The sequence below is a fragment of the Phyllostomus hastatus genome, unplaced genomic scaffold, assembly GCF_019186645.2.
Source record: "Phyllostomus hastatus isolate PE091 unplaced genomic scaffold, TTU_PhHast_1.1 phas_contig_80, whole genome shotgun sequence".
Classification (NCBI taxonomy): Eukaryota; Metazoa; Chordata; class Mammalia; order Chiroptera; family Phyllostomidae; genus Phyllostomus; species Phyllostomus hastatus.
The window spans coordinates 43,443,346-43,461,955 of NW_025333960.1; the positions used below are offsets into that span (position 1 = coordinate 43,443,346).

Sequence of the window (18,610 nt, forward strand, 5' to 3'; positions counted from 1 at the left end):
GTTTTCATTTGTAGAACTCATAATAATACTATGCACTTTTAATAATTAGATAGCAAGGAATTTAAGTGGTAATGAAGTTACACTTATGAGTTTTAACAGCAAAAAAAAAAAAAAAAAAAAAAAAAGTTGATGCTTTAACGCTTTGGAGGCCAGGTCAAGTATTAAAAGCTGGGTGGCCAAGCCGCTGCACCTAGAGAGATGCCTCTCTCGGCGGCAAACGGTCTGACCCGCACCGTTAACTCAGTAAGCTCCTGGGAATTAGAAAATGCACAGCGAACTAGAAAAAACAACACACACAGGCTTCTAGTAACATCGAAGGATACCTGTGTACCTAATTCCTGCCCAAGGACAAAACTTACTTATTCTTATACTACTAACAAAAGTACTAGCCATGGGCAAAGGGAAAAAATTACATATGCTTGAGAGCAGCTTAAGAGTTCAGGTGAAAACACAGTTTCCATGATACCTGGAAGCCTGCGGCAAATGTATATGCTACTTGCTACCACCTCCGTTTCAGACCTCAGGCCCAGGGGTCACAGCTGAATGGAAATCAGGAGTGCTGAGGACAGGCTGTTTACTGTGTGTGTTCTTTAACAGAAAGAATCCCAATCAGTCTGTGAATATAATCATTTATTTGTCTTTACAGCGATGATGGAAGAATGTACAGATGTCCTCTTTCAATAAAGTATAAAAATCTGTTTATATACAGTGAAGTCACAATAATCTTTAATTGGGAAATTTATTGGGTCTCCTGATCCATTCATATTAAAACTGGGTGGCAACAAACATTTCTTATAAGTGCTACATTTCCAGTAGATTGCACCTGGCATCCAAAGCTCAGCTTCATCGTAAGGGTCCTGCTTGATATTACAAAAGACTAATTTTAAGTCCTAGGACTCAAAATAAACATCATCTTTTGAATAATAGATATATACATCAAAAATACATCTAAAAAGGCATTGGTTAGTGCTATTAAAAAGCTCTATGTGCTCGGGTACATTTTTTTTCTTACAGGCAAAACCCAGTGGAAACGTTTTGGTTCAATTCTAGGAATTTGCTCTTGGGGAACATCAGCCAAGTTACCTGTAAGGAAAAACAAACAAACTTGAGTAATTCAGTGATTTCTCAGGTGAGGTCAGCAAAACTTGAGAGAGGAATTAGAGGCTAAATTTCACTTAGCACCACATTTCTAAAGCATTGATTAGCATTTAGCTACAGCACGTTGTACATAAAAAGTGCTCAACACATCCCCTCAATGAGCAGGCTCAGAGAAATCTCAGTTCCTTGGGGAGGCTTTGTAGACCCTGCACTTCACATTAGCTCCCCTGACAGCAACTCTCAGAGCGCCTTTGACACCAAGTAACGCCAATTACATGGTCACAGGGCGCTTATTCAATGCGATGACATGGTAAGGTTTTGTGAGCACGGGAACTGGGCGCCTGTGTCCATCACCGCACCCACTGCTGTGCCCCCAGGCCCTGCCACTGAACATTAGGATGACTCTCGGGATGAGTCACGCACCCCCACGACTGAAAGGGAAGAGAGGAAGGGTTCAACACCCATGTCAGAGCTGCAACTCTGTAACTCACTGTGCTCATTCCCTCCCCGCCTCCCTCTTTCTCCCCCCCACCCCCCAGTTCTGGCTTCAAAGGACACAAATAATTAATCCACTACAAGTGGAAGAAAGTAAGATAAGACCTGTCGGAACGAAGCAGGACAGAAGTTGGGAAGCAAGATGCTGAGAGATTTGAGTGTGATCCCTTAAAAGACAACTCACACCCAACGGAACAAAATCCATGAGACTCATTATGTGAGAAGACGACGGGATCAAAATCTGTATTTTTAGGGTAAGCTATTCACTGTAATCTGAAATGTTCTCATTCTCCCTGCATCAAATCTTATGCTAGAGAGAATCTGGAAAAGGGGAGGATTTTTGCCTACTTCGCAGCCATAACTGTGAAGGGGAGACGACGCACCCCAGAAAGCTAGCGTGGTGGACATGGCAGCCTCCTTCACACCTTCACCTCCTGTGGCCACTCCTCGCTTCCTGGAAGAGTCTTCCTCTTCCTCCCCTGCTTTTCTCTACGGACACTTTGGAGGCGCCCCCGTCTTACTAAAGGAGGCACAACCCCTTTCAAACGGCTGTGGGGCTGGGAATGTTTTCACACAGTGAGAGCGAGTGGCTGCAATAACTGATCTGGTCTTTAGCTGCAGGGAGGCACCCAGCAACAGCTGGTGCACAACCCACGCAGACGTGACACCTTCCTAGCCCCTGCCGAGGAAGGCGACAGCAGGCAGAAGCAAGAACAGAGAAGACCTGCAGTTCCAAGCCCCTCTCTCTGGAGTTAGTTCACCTGACCGTATTGTTAGGCTTCATCTCCACTGTCCATTTCAATGTCCATCTCTTCCGTATCAGCAGCTCGTGACAAGATGTCTGCCATCAGGGCTTCTTCCAACTTCTTACGCACTTGTTGTACTCGCTCTTCCTGTTTCCTTTGCAACGAGAGAGCGAAAAGACTCGGGTCACTGGGCAAGTAATGGAAATAAGAAGCTGCCACTGAAGTTCATCTTTACTTCAAAATCATGAACATTCCTGAGAAACACACACTTCCTTCTCCTTACACTTTGCAGAAGTCGCTTCTGTTCTCATAAAACCAAATCACACAAGAAATGGGCGAGCGTTCCTCACTCCACAGAGAGTTCTGGCGGGAGCAGATTTATCTTGGTGACCTTTTCTTCAACCTCAATAATTTCAAACACATGAAGCTCTGGGGTTATTCCTATGAAGGGTAAGCGGGAACACTACCCTTCAGGGACAGGCAGGAGGCGGGGACAGAACAGGAAGTAGCATGGGAAACAAAGGAGCAGACAAGACTTGCTCAAGGAAGCGCTGAGAAGTGGAGGCACAGCGCGGGGCAAGCTGGGAGGCAGCATGGCTTCTGTGGCCGGGGCTGGAAAGCCAGCCGAGCCCCCCCCTGGGTGCCCAGCTGGCTGCCGGCTCCTCTGCACTGAGGATGGGAACTGACAGGCAGGTCTTCGGCTGAGCTGAGCTGAGCAGGTCAAGGGCATGGCAAAGTGTGCTGTGTGTTGGTGCCTGCAACCCTCGAGAGAGGGTTAGTAACACGTCACTAAAAAAAAAGGAACTATGAGATGGAAAACAAAGCACAGGAACAAAAGCTACTGGTCCGCACTTCATCTCAAAAAAAATCAGAAAAAAAACTGAGAGTTGCCTCCAGACAGGGCTAGCGAGGGACTCCTAAAACAGGTCAAGCCAACAGAGGCGGAAAACAGAAGGTCACGTCCAGAACCGTGTGGAGAGGCAGAGGTGAAGAAACACAGAAGAAAGGAGATGACCAGTACATAAAAGCCGTAGAAAAAAACAAGGCAGGGAGGGAGAGGCAGAGGCACAGGCGGGAGGGTTGGCCTTGCCGAGAAGACAGGCTGTCGCCTCCTGAGACCAGAGGCAGGCAGGGAGGACAGATGTCGAGCGGGAGGAGCAGCCCCGTGACAAGAGGGTGGCAACAACGAACACGTAGGGCTCCACTGGGGGAAAAAACATGGTTTTCCTCTATCAGCAACCGAGGAAGACGAATTGCAGCAACGCCCACACCTGGGAGGCAGAAGAGCAGAGAAGCGATGTTCCAGAAGACTCCTAAGACTCCCTGAACACTCCTTGGGTGCTCAACCGGTTGGAAAGTTACATTCATACACTCCAGCCCACATGTCTCTCTATTTCATGAGACTACCCACAAGGTAGGGAAGTTAACATACTGTGTAGCCACGAAAACCTTCTATGTCATCTGTACTGAACTCTGAAATGAGCACAAAATGTTAAAAGGTCTGGACCTCCGCTTTTTAAGGGAATTTTCTAACAGAGAGAGGCTGTCAGTGAGTTGGTCAGAGCTCTACAGCCTCTGTCGTATTAAAAGAAGCTGGAGTCTCACAGATTTTCAAGTAGTGAAGCAAGGTCAAGAAGAACACATTGTTTATTTCTTACACAGCCTTGCCTCTGGCTCAGTGACTCGAGGTTTATGACAAATGACATCTGGGTCTCATTGGCAGTCTCTCACAACTAATAATAGAGTATGAGAATGTGCGGGGCTGCCCTAGAGTCATTGCATTAGGAAGACAAAGAAAACGGAGTGAAGAATGGTTCTGGTTGGAGAAGTACATCTTAGACTCTAATATTTGCCACGACTCTCTCGTCTTGAGAATTACTTCCCACACTTATGCAAGCTGAAATTAAGGCATCTGCCCACTGGGGTAGGCAGAATTCTAACACAGTTCCCAAGCTGCCCCCTGCCCCACCCCTGTATATACTCCTTGTATAATTCCCTGCCCTCAAGGGTAGGTGGACCGCATGAATATGGTGGGCTACTAATCAACTGGACCCTGAGTCAATCGAAAGAGGTTATCACAGAGGTTCTGACCTGAAGAAGAGCCCTTGAAAGGTGCTGGCCCTTCCTAAAAGCAGCTGCAGAGGGAACATGGAGGGACCCGTGGGACAAGGAGCTGCCATCGGCCTCTAGCCGCTGAGAACCCCCCCGCCCCACAGTCAGGGAGAGAACAGGGGCCTCCGTCCCACAACCACACAGATTTCTGCAACCACCACCGGACCCTGAAAAGGCCCCGTGGATCCAGGAGGAAATGCGGGCCAGCAGACACTTTGGTTTCAGTCTGTAAGACCCTGGCAGAGAATCCAGCCGCGCCTGGCCCAGACTCTGGACCTATGGAACTGAGCTATACTTGGGCACTGTTTCAAGCTATTAAGTTTATGAGAATCTGTTACTCGGTATTAGAAAACAAGTATACTCATGGATGAAAATATTATCAAAGATGCTGAAAAAAAAATACTTAATGTTGAGATCTTTAATTGAAGGTTTAATATAAACAGTATATTGGAAACACAACTGGAGAAAGGGCAACAATTCCATTTGCAGTAACTTAGCTTGAACCTGTACTCATTCAACAAGAAATGTTTGCTTAATAGTTTCTGTTATGACCATTCAGTCAAATGGGCAATTTGTTAGACAGGTTTACCTTAAAAGGAAATCATCCAGATCTGGCTCTGAGATAGTTTCCTCTACTATCAAAAGATCTGGTGCTGAAGCCGTCAACATTCCCAAGCTATCACTCAGACAACCCCAGCCAACACCAGCACCGGCCTGGTGAAATCCTGCTGATTAGTCATTCCGACACAGAAAACAACTTGTCTCCTGAGTAATTTCCTTCCTTAAGGGTAAGAATAAGCCAAACAGCAAGTTGATTCCTCTCCTTGATTTTACATTTTGTTTTTTTTTTAAGTAATGCTGATCATAAATGCTATGTAATCAAGGCATCTGAATGAATTCAACACTGAACCACTCTCCATCTTTGTAAGCCCAAAAAGGTTTAAACAAAATTATAAACCTAGCCAGACTCATGCTTGACTCATTCTCATGCCAACTTACAAGGATTCAGAAAAAAAAAACACAAACAAATATAAAACATATTTGTAAATTATACGATTCAAAAGTGCCATCTGCTGGTTTTGTCTAGGAATAATACCCAAGAAAGCTTTCCGATTTACATTCAGAGGATAGAAACAACGATGTATATACGCACTGCCGTATTTTTAGAGAAAACACAGTGTGCTACACTATCATTATAAAGCAATGATACTCAAGTTCACAAATCCCTTACGAGAATGTCCTTGAGGTCTGCATATCTACAGTAGGGCTGCTCCTTCTGGGCAACGGTTTCGCAATGCTTTCTGGGCATTATCAATTTCAGTTGCATGCTTCCCTTTCACTATTAGCTGCTAATACCCTGATTGGTGGCTCAGCCTCAGCAAAAGTAAAAGACGTTAACAGATTGTGCCCACTCCTTCTTCCCGGCTGTTTTACTGCTTTAACCTTTGCTTCATCTTTCCCATTTGCTTTGGGGGGGGTGTGTGTGTGCGCACAAGTGTGTCTGTCTATCCGTTTCTCTCTCTCTCTGTCTCTCTCTCTGGAGCCACCTTAAATCTTTCCTTGAAGGTGGAGATAAATAAATCTCTAAATTGAGCTAAAGTGAAGTTAACATAATCAAGGTAAGCAAATTAAACACTGAAAACACAACTGAGCTTAAAGCATGAGTGTGCTCTGCTTTAAAGAGAGACTGCTTTGCAGACACGCCAGTGCAGGAAGCAATGCAAACAGGCCTGACTGGGGAAAGAAGAACCCCAAGCCACAAAAGACGCTGCAAAAGTGATGAGTAGAGAGTACGACTGACCTGTCCTTTGGACATGATCACGAGGACACCCTTATCCATACCACTGGTACCTTTTTCAACACGTGTCTGGTTTTAAATGTCCTACACATCACCCTCCACTGGTGTCACAAAAGCTCTGTGAATATACATACATAACTTTCCGAAGGACTCCTCACTTATTAGATATGCCACTGAACCCAACAGGCAGTATGCAATTTATCAGACGTAAAAAGCAAGTTTCTGAAGTTAGGTCAAGCTGCCTTACCTAATGTCTTCGTCTGTGACAATGAAAGCTTTGCAGAGGGGTTGAGACGTGTTGAGCCAAACAGCGGGGTTCTTTTCCACGGCAGGGGAGGCCTGCCCTGTGATTGGTGCAGAGCTTGTGTGCAAAGCACTGGCAACAGCAGATAAAAGGGTCTCATCATTGCTACCTGGACCGACTCCTGCAATCAGAAATTCCTGCTTGTTAAGGGAAACTTCCAGATGTGCTAGCAAACTTTATGTCACCTAAAACAACCAATATTTTTATATTCATTTTATATTCATGTTTAAAACTTAAATAAGCCAAAGGAGCAAAGCATTACCTAATATCTCCTTAACAGTTATTACATATCAAAGAATTAACATTTAGTAAAAAAAAAAAAGCTGCACACTTCAACAGAATTTTAACATAACTTTTAAAATGCGTTTTCCAATTAAAAAAAATGTTTAAAAAGTTAGCTACATTTCCTCAACCAAGGTTAATGTATTCCTGAATTTCTCCTGGAATAGCTTCTCCTGGAGTTTTTAACATTACTTTCTAGCAACATCTCAACACTGATCTTCTTTGTCTCAAGACTTCAAAGGAGAAGTCAACCCAGACACGCTGTACCTACAGCTCTACCAGTTTTCTCACATACCTAACAAAATACCCAAGTTAATAGATTTATTTATTTAATTCTCATTGTTTTAAAGAGTTTATTTATTTTAGAGAGGGGGAGTGAGAGAGAAAGAGAGAAACAAACATCAATGTGCGGTTGCCTCTCATATGCCCCTTGCTGGGGACCTGGCCCACAACCCAGGCATGGGTCGTCCTGACTGGGAATCAAACTGGAGACCCTGTGGTTCACAGGCCGGTGTTCAATCCACTAAGCCACACCAGCCAGGGCTAATAGATTTATTTAATAAGTGCGCACCTTCCCTACTTTTAGGAGACTGGCCACTATGGCCACATTTAAATACACTGCTTCAAGTCATAAACGTGTTAAAACAGTCAAAGCAATCATTTCCAAAAACAGAAATGGATGAGACAACATTCTAACCATGAATTATGAGGATTTCAAGCAATCCTCTATACATCAAAATGTAGAAGCTAAAGTTCTCATACTTGAAACATAATGCTTCCCTAAAACTTGGAGTTAACATGGTAAGACAGGCACAAAGGCATCTGCGTCCTCCACTCCAGATCCCACTGGCTGCTGTTACTGGACTGAGGTGTGCCTGGGCCCTCTGCTGTTTGCAGCAGCAGTTTGCAGAGGGAGAGGCAGGAGAGCTGCCAGCTGTGCTTTCAGTAAGAGACAAGAAAGAAAATGCTGGGGTGGGGCCAGAGGCTGCGTAAGCAAGAAGTTTGGGAAATTCTGCCACTTGGCTACATTTGGTTCTAAAAGCAGCACATGGGTTAATTTATATGAGACGCCTCACCTACAGCAAACATCTTTATACACAGAAAAAATCTTAGGTAATACACTGCCCTGAAGCATCCCTGCAACACAGAAGCGTTTTGCGTACATTTTCCCCTGGGTTCACTAAAACACAAGAGGTCGGTCGGCCAGCAAGGCATACGTGCCCCAAGGAGAGGCCTCGTCTCAATCACTTCAAACTCGACCGCATCTAACACACAGCCTGGCACACACTGCGTACTGCTCAACTGAGATAATACCTTGAAGACCTTTAGGTAGTTCCATGGTTTTTATAATTTGTTCTGTTACATCTGATGCACTAAGTCCTTGTAGCCTCTTCTCCCAGAAAAGCTGTAAGGCAAAACATCATTGTTAATAGATACATTCTTGGAACAAGAAAGTAGCGCATCGATGCTGTTGAATAATGAAATTGAAATCATTTCAATAGTTTCCTAATTTCCCCTTATTTTTCTTAGAAAAAGCCAAATTATACTCCAAACAGGAATTACTTCAACACATTATCATTCTTTCAAATGATATAACTCAAAAATTTTTGTTATTTTATGCAACCTATTCATTTATCACAGTACTAAAGATTATGTTATATACTATATATACTTCTCTATAAGGTATCTTCCAAAGAATATAAGTTAAATTTTTAAAGCTTTGTTTGGCATAAAAATGTAGGGTTATATCTTATCAGGGGAAAAAAACAGATTACATTACATAAAGCCTCTTTATCCAGTGTATTAGGGAAAGAGCTCTTCCACCTGTGATTTTTCCAAGGCAATCAAGTTTAGTCCTTTAGCATACTTTAAGGAGGAAAACAAAGGCCATTTCTTTATGGGAACTTTTCTAGAATGTTTTACACACTTCCTTGCTTTTGTCAAAACAGGCGCCACGTTCACGAGTGACCGCCTCCCTGATGCACGGAGCCTGGGTCACCTCGGCCACTCCGTGGCCGCAGGTCATCCCTCTGGGCACCAGTGAGCACGCTGGCGGCCCTCCACACCCTGTGCGGCTACTGAGGGCGTGATCGCTTATCCAAGCTCTAAAAGGGCCAAGATGGCTCTGCTGTGGGATTGTGCATCGCTTCTCTACTCCACTCTCTCTCCCCTGGTTAGCTACTACTTCTCACAACTGTCACTGACCCATTCAGCACGTGTTTGTGCTTGCCCTGTGGATGCAACAGTAGAAAACACAGTGTTTCTGCCCTAAAGCCTTCATCTTTTTCTAGTCTGTTTCGTATCCACTGCAGCCCACAAAACAGATAGAGGAATTCCGTCGGACTCCCTGTATGTCTTTAACCTGGGATACCCGAGGCCTGTCACATAGTGGGTACTGAAAAACTGTTTGTGTGAGTGACAAAATATGGGGGTAGCTGGAGTCAGCATGAGGGTCTTGAGGGGCACACAAACCCAAGTTGAAACCCCAGCTCCTGTGACCTTGGACAAGTTCCGTACTTCACAAGCTGCAACTTCCTGCTCTGTAAACTGCGGCGGCAATGACTGTCCCTGAAGAGCCTCGCAGGGGTTGCACAAGGCAGCACACGCAGAGAGCTGGTCACAGAGTAAACCTAAGGTCTGGGATGTTTGCTTTCCTTAAATTTGGGCCCTTCTGAGGGCTTTCCGGGCTTCTGATTCTGACTTCCGGACATATAAAAGGTATCAGATAATTGTGTACCCCCCAGACAAAAGCAAAGATACAATAAAATAATTACATTTATGGCAGAATAGTAATACGTGGATTTACAATAACCTCAATGCTAGCACCAAGGGTAACCTGCAGTCGAATGCTTCCCTCTCCTCTGAAGGCCTCGGGTGCATGGTAAGATCTCCTCACGTCTCCCTATAAATTACGTCAGGAGCCGAGTACGCGGTCAACGTATATGAGGACACAGACACATTAATCATCCTGGGTGAACAACAGTTAAGTGAAGATCATAACTGATGAACACGATAAAAGTCCCAAGAAACCCCGCCTGCTTTCTCTTTCCTCTTTAGGGGAACAACGTCCTCTAAGTTTTGAGTGTCACAGCCATAGAAAGAGATAAGGAGAACAAAACTCAGTAAATTTCTAATGAAAAGATATTCAGAGGAATCAGTGAGCATGAAATTAGTGAGTGCTTTTATAATAAAATCACATGTAAAAATTTTACTTTGCAAAAAATTAATCAACACTACCAAAAACCAAAAGTGTGAAAATCATGTACAGATGATTACTATTTTACACCTAAAAATTCCAGTTCTAAAATGTCAAAAGTTAAATTTTTTACATTCCATAATTGTTAATTCTTAATTTTTAAATTCCTATTAATTTGAAGAAAAACGAAAAAAATCGAGGCAGGAAAATTCTGCAAAATAAACCTCAGACCAAGAAACGAACACACAGCTGTAGAATACAACTCCTGGTACCGCCGCTCATCAGATGACCTTCAAGGAAATCTGACGTCCAATCTGATACGCCTGAATGACTCAGAATAACTGAAATGCTTCCATCATGAACATGCAGGCGTGCGTATTTATGTAAGTGCACGTGTGCATCTATTCACTCTCCAACCCCGCCACCACCCAAGGAGGTGGAAAAGAGGGAAAGGTCAGAGAAGGAAAGGAGGCTGGTCTGAAGAAGACAACACACGTACCTGCTCGAGGTCACCAGTGCCCACCTCTCCGTCGTCTCCCACCACTATTCACACCTAGCAGGCTCACCTAACTTTTGTGAGCGCTGAAACAGTCTTCCTGAGATACGATGTTTACACCTTCATGTTTACACTTCAGTACAGGGTGGGGCAGAAGCAGGCTTACAGTTGTGCGTACACAAAACAGTATTATTTATTAACCATTGTATTATTTTCCATAACAACTGTAAACCTACTTTTGCCCCACCGGGTATGTTCCTAACTCACCTTTTCTATATTCATCTTCTCAGGTTCCTACCAGTTTTGTTTGTTTTGAGGAGGGGGTACTCTCTGCAATTTAAAGAACTTTTAAAATTTACGCGGAGCAGGCATTCTGCCAGGTGAAAGAAGCCAGCCTTTTCCGCACTGTGCGCTCCAATGTACACGGCACTCTGAAGAAGAAGCGGCAGGGAGGCAGGGGCGCGGGGCGGAGGGAGGGTCCGACTACAGGGGGTCGGCACTCTCCGTGCTGGGCCTGCACTCTCTGTGATTTTATCCAGGTGATACAAACACCATTTTCTCTCTTTCCCCAAGCCAGTCACTCAAGGAATGATCAACATGCACTACACCTCCATTCCTTCGAGCCCGTGCCCCATCCAGGAATTCTCACTAAATTTACTCTGACAGCCAGTCAGCAACTCTCACCAAATTCAATGCCCTTTTCCCATTATCTTTGGCCACTTTATAGCCCTGAATGCTTTGGAGGGGAGTAGAGGAAGAGACAGGCCTTCCCCTCCTCCATTTAAAATTTCCTGGCCGTTCATTTGCGAATTCCATGTTTTCCCTCGGTGGTTAATGTGGCCATATGGAGTCCTTCCTATTGCATCACCTCCACAATCATTGCAAATCTAAAGACAGAACTATTGAAAAGATGGGTCTCCCTAAATTTGTAAGGAGCCCCCCTCTACAATAGCTATCTAGTCTCCTCCACTACATTTTCATAAATGCCAACCCACCCCCTGAAAAGCTTACCTCCCTGTCAAATCCAATGATTTTCTCAGCTTTACCCTACTGCCTGGTGTGAAGCCAAATAATCAATGTACAACTTTTAAGATTTAATATTTGGAGAGACTTCCAAAAGGTGCTATCGCCCTCAGCTATTACATCCCTTCCTAATCTCCCCCACTAATCAGACCCTCCAGGTGCCTCTAATATCTTGTTCTCCTTTTCACCCGCCAAAATGTACAAAAAATGATTAACACCCATCAGTGTATCACTTTGTATTGCCAGCGGCCTGGGCAGTGACCTATGCAGTCAGTTGATGGAGACTCACAGGAGGGATTAAAAGTCATCCAAAACCACGTAAGTGCCTAAAATACCGATGACCGAGGCAGGGCAGCTTGGGAGAAACCGTTTACTGGAGACTGGAACCCGTCTCCAGGCCGTCGCCCCGAGCGGAGGTAGTAAGCAAGCACCGCAGTGACATCAGCGGAAGTGCAGCCGGACTCTGCCTCCGAGACCCGGAGGACAAACGTGATGGTGTGAAACGAAAGGTGCTGCTTTAGCGACAGGAACGACCAAAGCTGTTTCCTGAAAGTAAAACCCACCCCACACACACCTGCGGCCTTTTCTTCACTGCTGTGGATTCACCTGGGGCTTTGCGGGATTTGCTCAACTTGCCTTAGGATGTCCAAGAGGATGAGAAAGAAAGAGGGATCACAACCCTCACCACCACACACACAAACACCCCCCATCGTAATGTGCTGGCAACTCAGGCTGGGCGCAGTCATTTTTAGTTCTGTCCATCACCCGAGCTTATCATACATACTCTGGAGGGATCTGCACTCATTTGGGGAGGTCAGACAGGATGGTTTAGTGGGAAAAAGTAATTAGAGCAGCGGTCCCCAACCTTTTTGGCACCAGGGGCCGGTTTATCCACGAATGGGGGAGGGGCGGGGACAGGAGGTAGAGCTCTGGAGAGCTTCCCTCGCAGTCCGGCTTCCTAAGAGCCAATGGACTATTACTGGTCCACAGCCCGGGGGCTGGGCACCCTTGAAGTAAAGGATGGATACCAATTCAACGTATGTTCTTCCAGTGCCCACTACACACAAAACATCTGATGGTTATGAAGATAATGGTACTCACTGCTCTACAGTTTACTGCTTGGTGGAAAAGAAGCAAAATTTTACAAGGAAGACTGTAGTAAGTGCAATAACAAAGATACAAAATTAATTTCCATTTGGGAGAATCTGGGAAGTCTTTTGGGAAGAGGTAGCTCTTGAAAAGTACATAAGAATTCAACAGAGAGGAAAGACTACTCCAAGCCAAGGAAATAGCTTGAGTAAAAGGCAAGGAGGCGAGACGGAGAGGACAAGCCAGTATTTCTAAATGTTTTTATGCCCCAAAACAAGCAGAGTGCCTTCTTTAAAATGTGTATTCCAAGGCCTCAGCCCCCGAGATTCCATTCCGTGTGTCTGGGGTCAGATGGCTAGAGCTGTTCTGTCTGTTTACTTTGTGCGCGTCTCAGGGACTCCAGGACAGGCCCAGGGGTCTCAGTTTCAGGAGGGCAGGCTGGTGTGACCGAAGAGAACAGCAGTGCACACGCAGAGCTGGTGTATGCTGACCACCAAGATCTCTGACTTTTATTCCTGATTATACCAGACGATAAAAAATATATTACTTTATCGTCTCCTTGCAGAGGACTGGCGGAAAATGCTTGCCTCTTTACTTTTCATAGCAGGACTTGGGTTAAAGTATATTTAAGAACATACCCAATTGTTTAGGGTAAACAGAAAAGGGGCTCACCCCAAATTCTCCTTCTGTCCACCCAGTCATAATCTCTTGGTGGAGTAAGAAGAGGGAGAGGGGAACACTTACCACCCACCCATCAAGTCCTTCTTCCCCTAGGCCCGCGTTATGCTAAGTGCTTTATGTGCAGGAATTCAGTTCATCTTCCCTGCAGCACTGTAAAGGAGATACTGTGTCCCGTTTACATTAACTTGCCAAAGGCTGCCCAGTTAAGTCAGTGGTGCAGCTGGAATTAACACTCAGGTCAGTGTGATTCAACATCCCTACCTTAACAATAAAAGCTCTGGAAGAGCATTTACACTTTTGGCTCTGTGTCAAATCATGTATTAACAGGTTTAAGACTTTTCTATCCATAAAACTAAAGGCGGATGAAAGATCAATAAATGCTAAGGAAATTATCGAGTTAATCCAGTTATCTGCTGGGTACCACTGGGTGAGTCACCAGTGGTAAGCAATCTGTGCCGCCTCCTCCCCATGCCGAATGTGAGACCCAGGCTTGTCATCTCCTCGGGCTAAAGCTGGCAGGGTTTTAAGAAATATCAGACTGTAACTCGGCACAGCTCACCTGACTAAAACTAAAGAATTGGTGTAATATATATTCTCTGCAAATTTGCTTTCTTAGCATTAATGGCAAATACCAACCATAGTGAACGGCAAATTTTTTTCTTGGTGGATGAATATTAAAAACTGAGGCCTCCACTCCAAGAAAACACTTTCAGAGAAGTCACACTAACAATGGAGTGACAGCCGGTATTTCATAAAAGAGGAGAGAGGGAGTGATTTCCTAAGTACATGTAACTGAAGGCCTTAGAAATTTTTCTATCAGAATACTGTTTTAGGTTTATTATGCTACCATCTATTTCTCATGAGCACATTAAAAAGCACCTACATCAAATATACCAGGATTATTTTCCTCCACCAATATGTTTAATTTGAACAACATTGATGTGTCTGTGTCGTGTTTAGAAAAGTTCCTTGATGAAATGAAGCTGACCTCGGTACATGTCCTCATGACCTCAACTTGAGAGTCAACACGGCAGGTAGATTTAACTTCTGGGTAGCAACGTGAATGAATGGATTAGGCTTCAGGGTCAGGCAGACCTATGCTCAAATCCTTGCTTTGTCATGTACTAACTTTATAAAGTTGGACAACTAACCTAACCTGCCGCAGTATCAGTTTCCTACCCTATGGAATGAGACAATAAAAACAATCTCAAAGGGTTATGGAAATTAAAGGAGGAGGTTTTATAAGCACTTGGGCATGTCCAGTAGAGAGCAAGTATCATGTTACTATTCAGTTTCGTCCTGGCGTCCAGCACACTGCTGATCCTGCACTAGCACTTAATAAGTAGTGGGTCATCTTATTAAAATTATTACATATAAACAAAGCAAAATATTATCAACTCTGAAAGACGAGTGTATTCCCACATAAAGACTGAGCATGTACATAGGCATCTGCTCCTCCCTCCAGATTTGCAGCTGGAGTTTTCTTGCTACGACAAGAATCTTAAAACATCTCCTTCTTCTCATCCAAGCCAGAATGCCTCTCACCCAGGACCAAAGGTTGGAAGAATTTCAGTAAGCAGGCCTGGGTACATAATTTGCAGGGCCCAGTCCAAAATGAAAATGTGAGGCCCCTTGCTCAAAAAATATCAAGAATTTCTTGATGGCATCAGCACAGCATCGAACCAGGCATGGGGCCCTTCTGAGCACAGCCCCTGTGCAGCCGAGCTGCTTGCCCAGGGAGCTTGTGGTGGTGGTGAGGACAATGTGCCACGGAAAGCAGGAGACCTCCGTGCTGTTGCAGTAGTACTTAGGGAAATGCTGTGATGTATTCTCATTCTGTGAATTTCTTCAAACAAGGAAGGCAACTGGATAGAGTTCTGGCTAGACCTATGCAATACAAAGGAGCCTTCCCTTCACCCCCTGTGGAAATTACTCAAGGATTTGTCATCCCTTTCATCATTCCCCATGTGGAGGATTGGCGGTCGGAGCAGGGCCAGGCTCTCCCCAGCTGAGCAGCACAGGGAGGGAAGGAGGGAAGCCCAGGGAATGAGGAAACCATAATGGGAGAATGGATAGAATTTTGTTCTATTTAAATCCAGTGGATGACATGGACAGCTTTTAATTAAGATTTCCTGAAACTGTAATTTTGTTATTTTTATCACTCTTTATTTCCATGCTGTGATGACAGTAAAGCCTTTAGAAAAACCTCAAAAGGGCTTTGAGTGTTTTTCAAGAACAAAAGGTAGACAAGAACCAGGAACACAAACTACGTTTCTGTTTTGCAGTAAAGGAGAAAAAAAAAAAAAAAAAAAAAGACTCGCACCAGCAGCAACGGCCCAGAGCAGAGAGAGGGTTTCAACCTCAGCGTCACTGACATCTGGGGCTGGGTAATTCTTTGTTGTGGACGCGTAGCCGCATCCCTGGCCTACAGCCTCTAGATGCCAGTAGCACCACCGCCCCATTTTTGACAACCAAAAATGTCTACAGTCACGGCCAAGGTTCCTGGGTGTGGGGGGGGAGAGGGGAAGAGCTGGGGGCAAATTAAGCCTGGTTGAGGCCCACTGGTCCAGAGCAAGAGGACAGGAGGGCAGGTTTACGATGGCAGGGGCCCGCTTCCCAGAGCTGGAACGGAAGGCGGACCGCACACCCCGCCAACGCCCCCCCCCCACCCCAGCCACCTCCACTCTCCACGTTCCCAAGACTCATTCCCCGGCCTCATAAGAACCACCCTAAGTGGCTTGGAGCTTCCTACTTTAGGGGTTGAAATGTAATGACTTTCTGATAGGAACAGTAATTATTAAAAATTCAGACACACTTTAGATTCAGTGGTGTTTTGTGGGCTGGTCTGGGATGCTAGAGACATTTATAGTATCACTTGTGTTGGAAGATGGATAGTTCCGAACAACTGAAACGTGACAGTGTATATGGCACCCCGTATGCTAGAAAGCATCTGCACGCCCAGAACTTACAAGGAGTGTTCTGAGAACATAAACATGTGCTCATCTGTGACTGATACTAAGAAAGGCACAGCTGCATTCAGAGTAACTTCAGGTGTTGAGCACAGGTACAGTAGCAAAACAGAACCGATCGTGAACACACTGAGTTCCATAAATGCTCTTAGTGTGTACCTATCAGTAGGGCCTGGCCAACTCTAAACTAAAAAGCCCAGAGAAAAGGCATCTCACTAAACCAAGCCACACAAAAACATAAAACTTATTTTAGCCCTCATTTATTGTCTTCAAATGCATTTTCCCTGGCCTTCTGAAATTATAATCTCCATTAGAAAAAAAAAAAGATTATAAAGAAACACTGAAATTTCAACAATGAAAGTATATAGTTTATCTGTACCTCTTCTATATCTGAACTCCTATCTCTTACTGTTTATTTTAAATACCATAAACTGGGTATTAGCTCCTAAGTCCAGAAGCCTGTAATAATCAACTCTACGGCAAACTGTAAAAACCAGGTGCTCAAGTCTAAAGTCCCGAGCCTTTTCAAATACCCGCTTCCCTCCGGCCTCCTCTGCACCGCTTCACCGGAACTTCCCTCCTCACCTCCGGGCTCCACTCCGTTTCTAAGGCTATCTCTGCGCTCGGCTCTTGGTCACATTTCCTCCTGCCTCCTCCTGGTCTTGTCTCATTTGCCCAACTTTCCCTCTTCCCTCATTTGCCCTTTTTCCCTTTCCTCTTCCTCTCCTGGGGCATCTCCTGCGAAGTGACAGATCACTACTCAATCACCGACAACCTACAAACTGTGCTTATTCACACTACTTCTCCTGCAAACATCTCTATCTTCCTCGTTCCACTAGGAGAGAGGCAAGATCCATTCATCGTTGCCCTTCTAACCCGGACTCTCCTCCTCCTACTGTATTAACACTGACCTGCCACGGTCATAGCAGCCTTCCAATCACCAAACCCAGTTCCCGATGCACGCCAGCCTGGCCCCACTTCCCTGCTGCAAGCACAGGCTGTCAGAACACCTAGGAAAGTCTGCCTTTCATGATGGCTCTCTGTAGGTTTCACATTTTTTAACATTAAAAATTAAAACTCCTGACAGTAACCATCAAAGAAATAAGACTTGGCATTTTTTCTAATGACAACAAATACTTAAAATGTCTAAGATGCGTTATATACCGTTAGCATCTCACCATTTTAAGAATTTTAATGGGCACAGTCTTCGTCTCTGTCAAGAGCATGATGCTGGACATGCAGCTGGCACTACGTGTCAGCACGACGAATTTGTGGCTGAGCAGAGGGAGCACAGGGTACCAGAAAGAACACTGCTGTGGGAGCTTTATTCCTGATTCAGCCATTAAACTGATGTGCTGTCTTAGGTAAGTCACTTAATCAGTTTGTATTTTCACCAACAAAACAAGAACACTAGTGACTGCCTTATCTATCTCAGAAGGTTATCAAAACAGTGACAAAAATGACAAAATTCTTCAAAAATATTAATGTTTTACTGAATTGCTCAGGATGCTTCCTAATGTTAGGATTTCATAAATTCAATGAATCTTACTCACTTTTCTAAGGCTTTTTTTTTTTGCTAAATATAATCAAAGAACAAAGGACCTTATCATGTATTTGTAGATTAAAGCAAAACCCAGAAAAAGTACACTTCATATGCACTGACTCATGAAGAGCCAAACACGCAAGACGCTGGGTTAAGGGCTACGCAGAGGGACCGGGTTTCCTGCCCAGAAGGGACTCGCCATCCAGGCTGTGAACCGCTCTGCTTCCAGGCAGCCCCCTGTGTCAGCCGGGCTGTCTAATTCCCGTCAGCAAAAACCAGCGTAGCTTAAATACCATGGCCTGCAAACACCACACGTCAAACATGAGCTACCCCCTTATTTTGTGAGAGTGGCCCGGGAAGAAAGGGCTAGACAGTAACAAGAAAATTATTATGTAAATCAAGGGAAAACTCGATTCATGTGGCCATGCAAACTACCGTAAGACCTCTCGTTAAGGCAAAAGATAACATTCGGGGTTGAAGAGGATGGAAGTATGAAGCAAAACGCAAAAAAAAGAGCTGAAGAGGGCCAGGGAGTGGTCGCCAACCGAGACGCGGCTGCCTGTCCCAGTTTTGTCCTGCGGCATCTAACTCACACAGCGCGGGCCTGCGCTATCGTCGGACCCCTCGGAAGGCACCACTACCCGAAGATGACCGTGGAACAGAGCACTCGTTCCTGACGCCTGAAAGTTTCTCACATGCTGCTCCCACAGGAAAAGCTGTAAGAGTACTTTTTTATTAACACATAATCAGTTCATGAAGGGATTTAGGTATGTTCCTT

At 44.8% G+C, this 18,610-nt stretch overlaps 1 protein-coding gene across 2 annotated transcripts in view; it reads right to left on the reverse strand.

The window, feature by feature from the left end:
- Positions 1–612: 612 nt before the first annotated feature.
- The window catches only part of MBD2 (methyl-CpG binding domain protein 2), a 66,864-nt gene continuing 48,866 nt past the window's right edge, over positions 613–18,610 (reverse strand). The window contains exons 4-7 of one of the 2 annotated variants that reach the window (XM_045850000.1): positions 8,150–8,240; positions 6,497–6,674; positions 2,355–2,493; positions 613–1,083 (exon numbers count right to left, since the gene is read on the reverse strand). In XM_045850000.1, coding sequence (XP_045705956.1) covers positions 2,367–2,493; positions 6,497–6,674; positions 8,150–8,240 — 396 coding nt within the window. In that variant the 3' untranslated portion in view covers positions 613–1,083; positions 2,355–2,366. The remainder of the gene's footprint in view (positions 1,084–2,354; positions 2,494–6,496; positions 6,675–8,149; positions 8,241–18,610) is intronic. The other variant, XM_045849999.1, reaches the window with a different exon arrangement.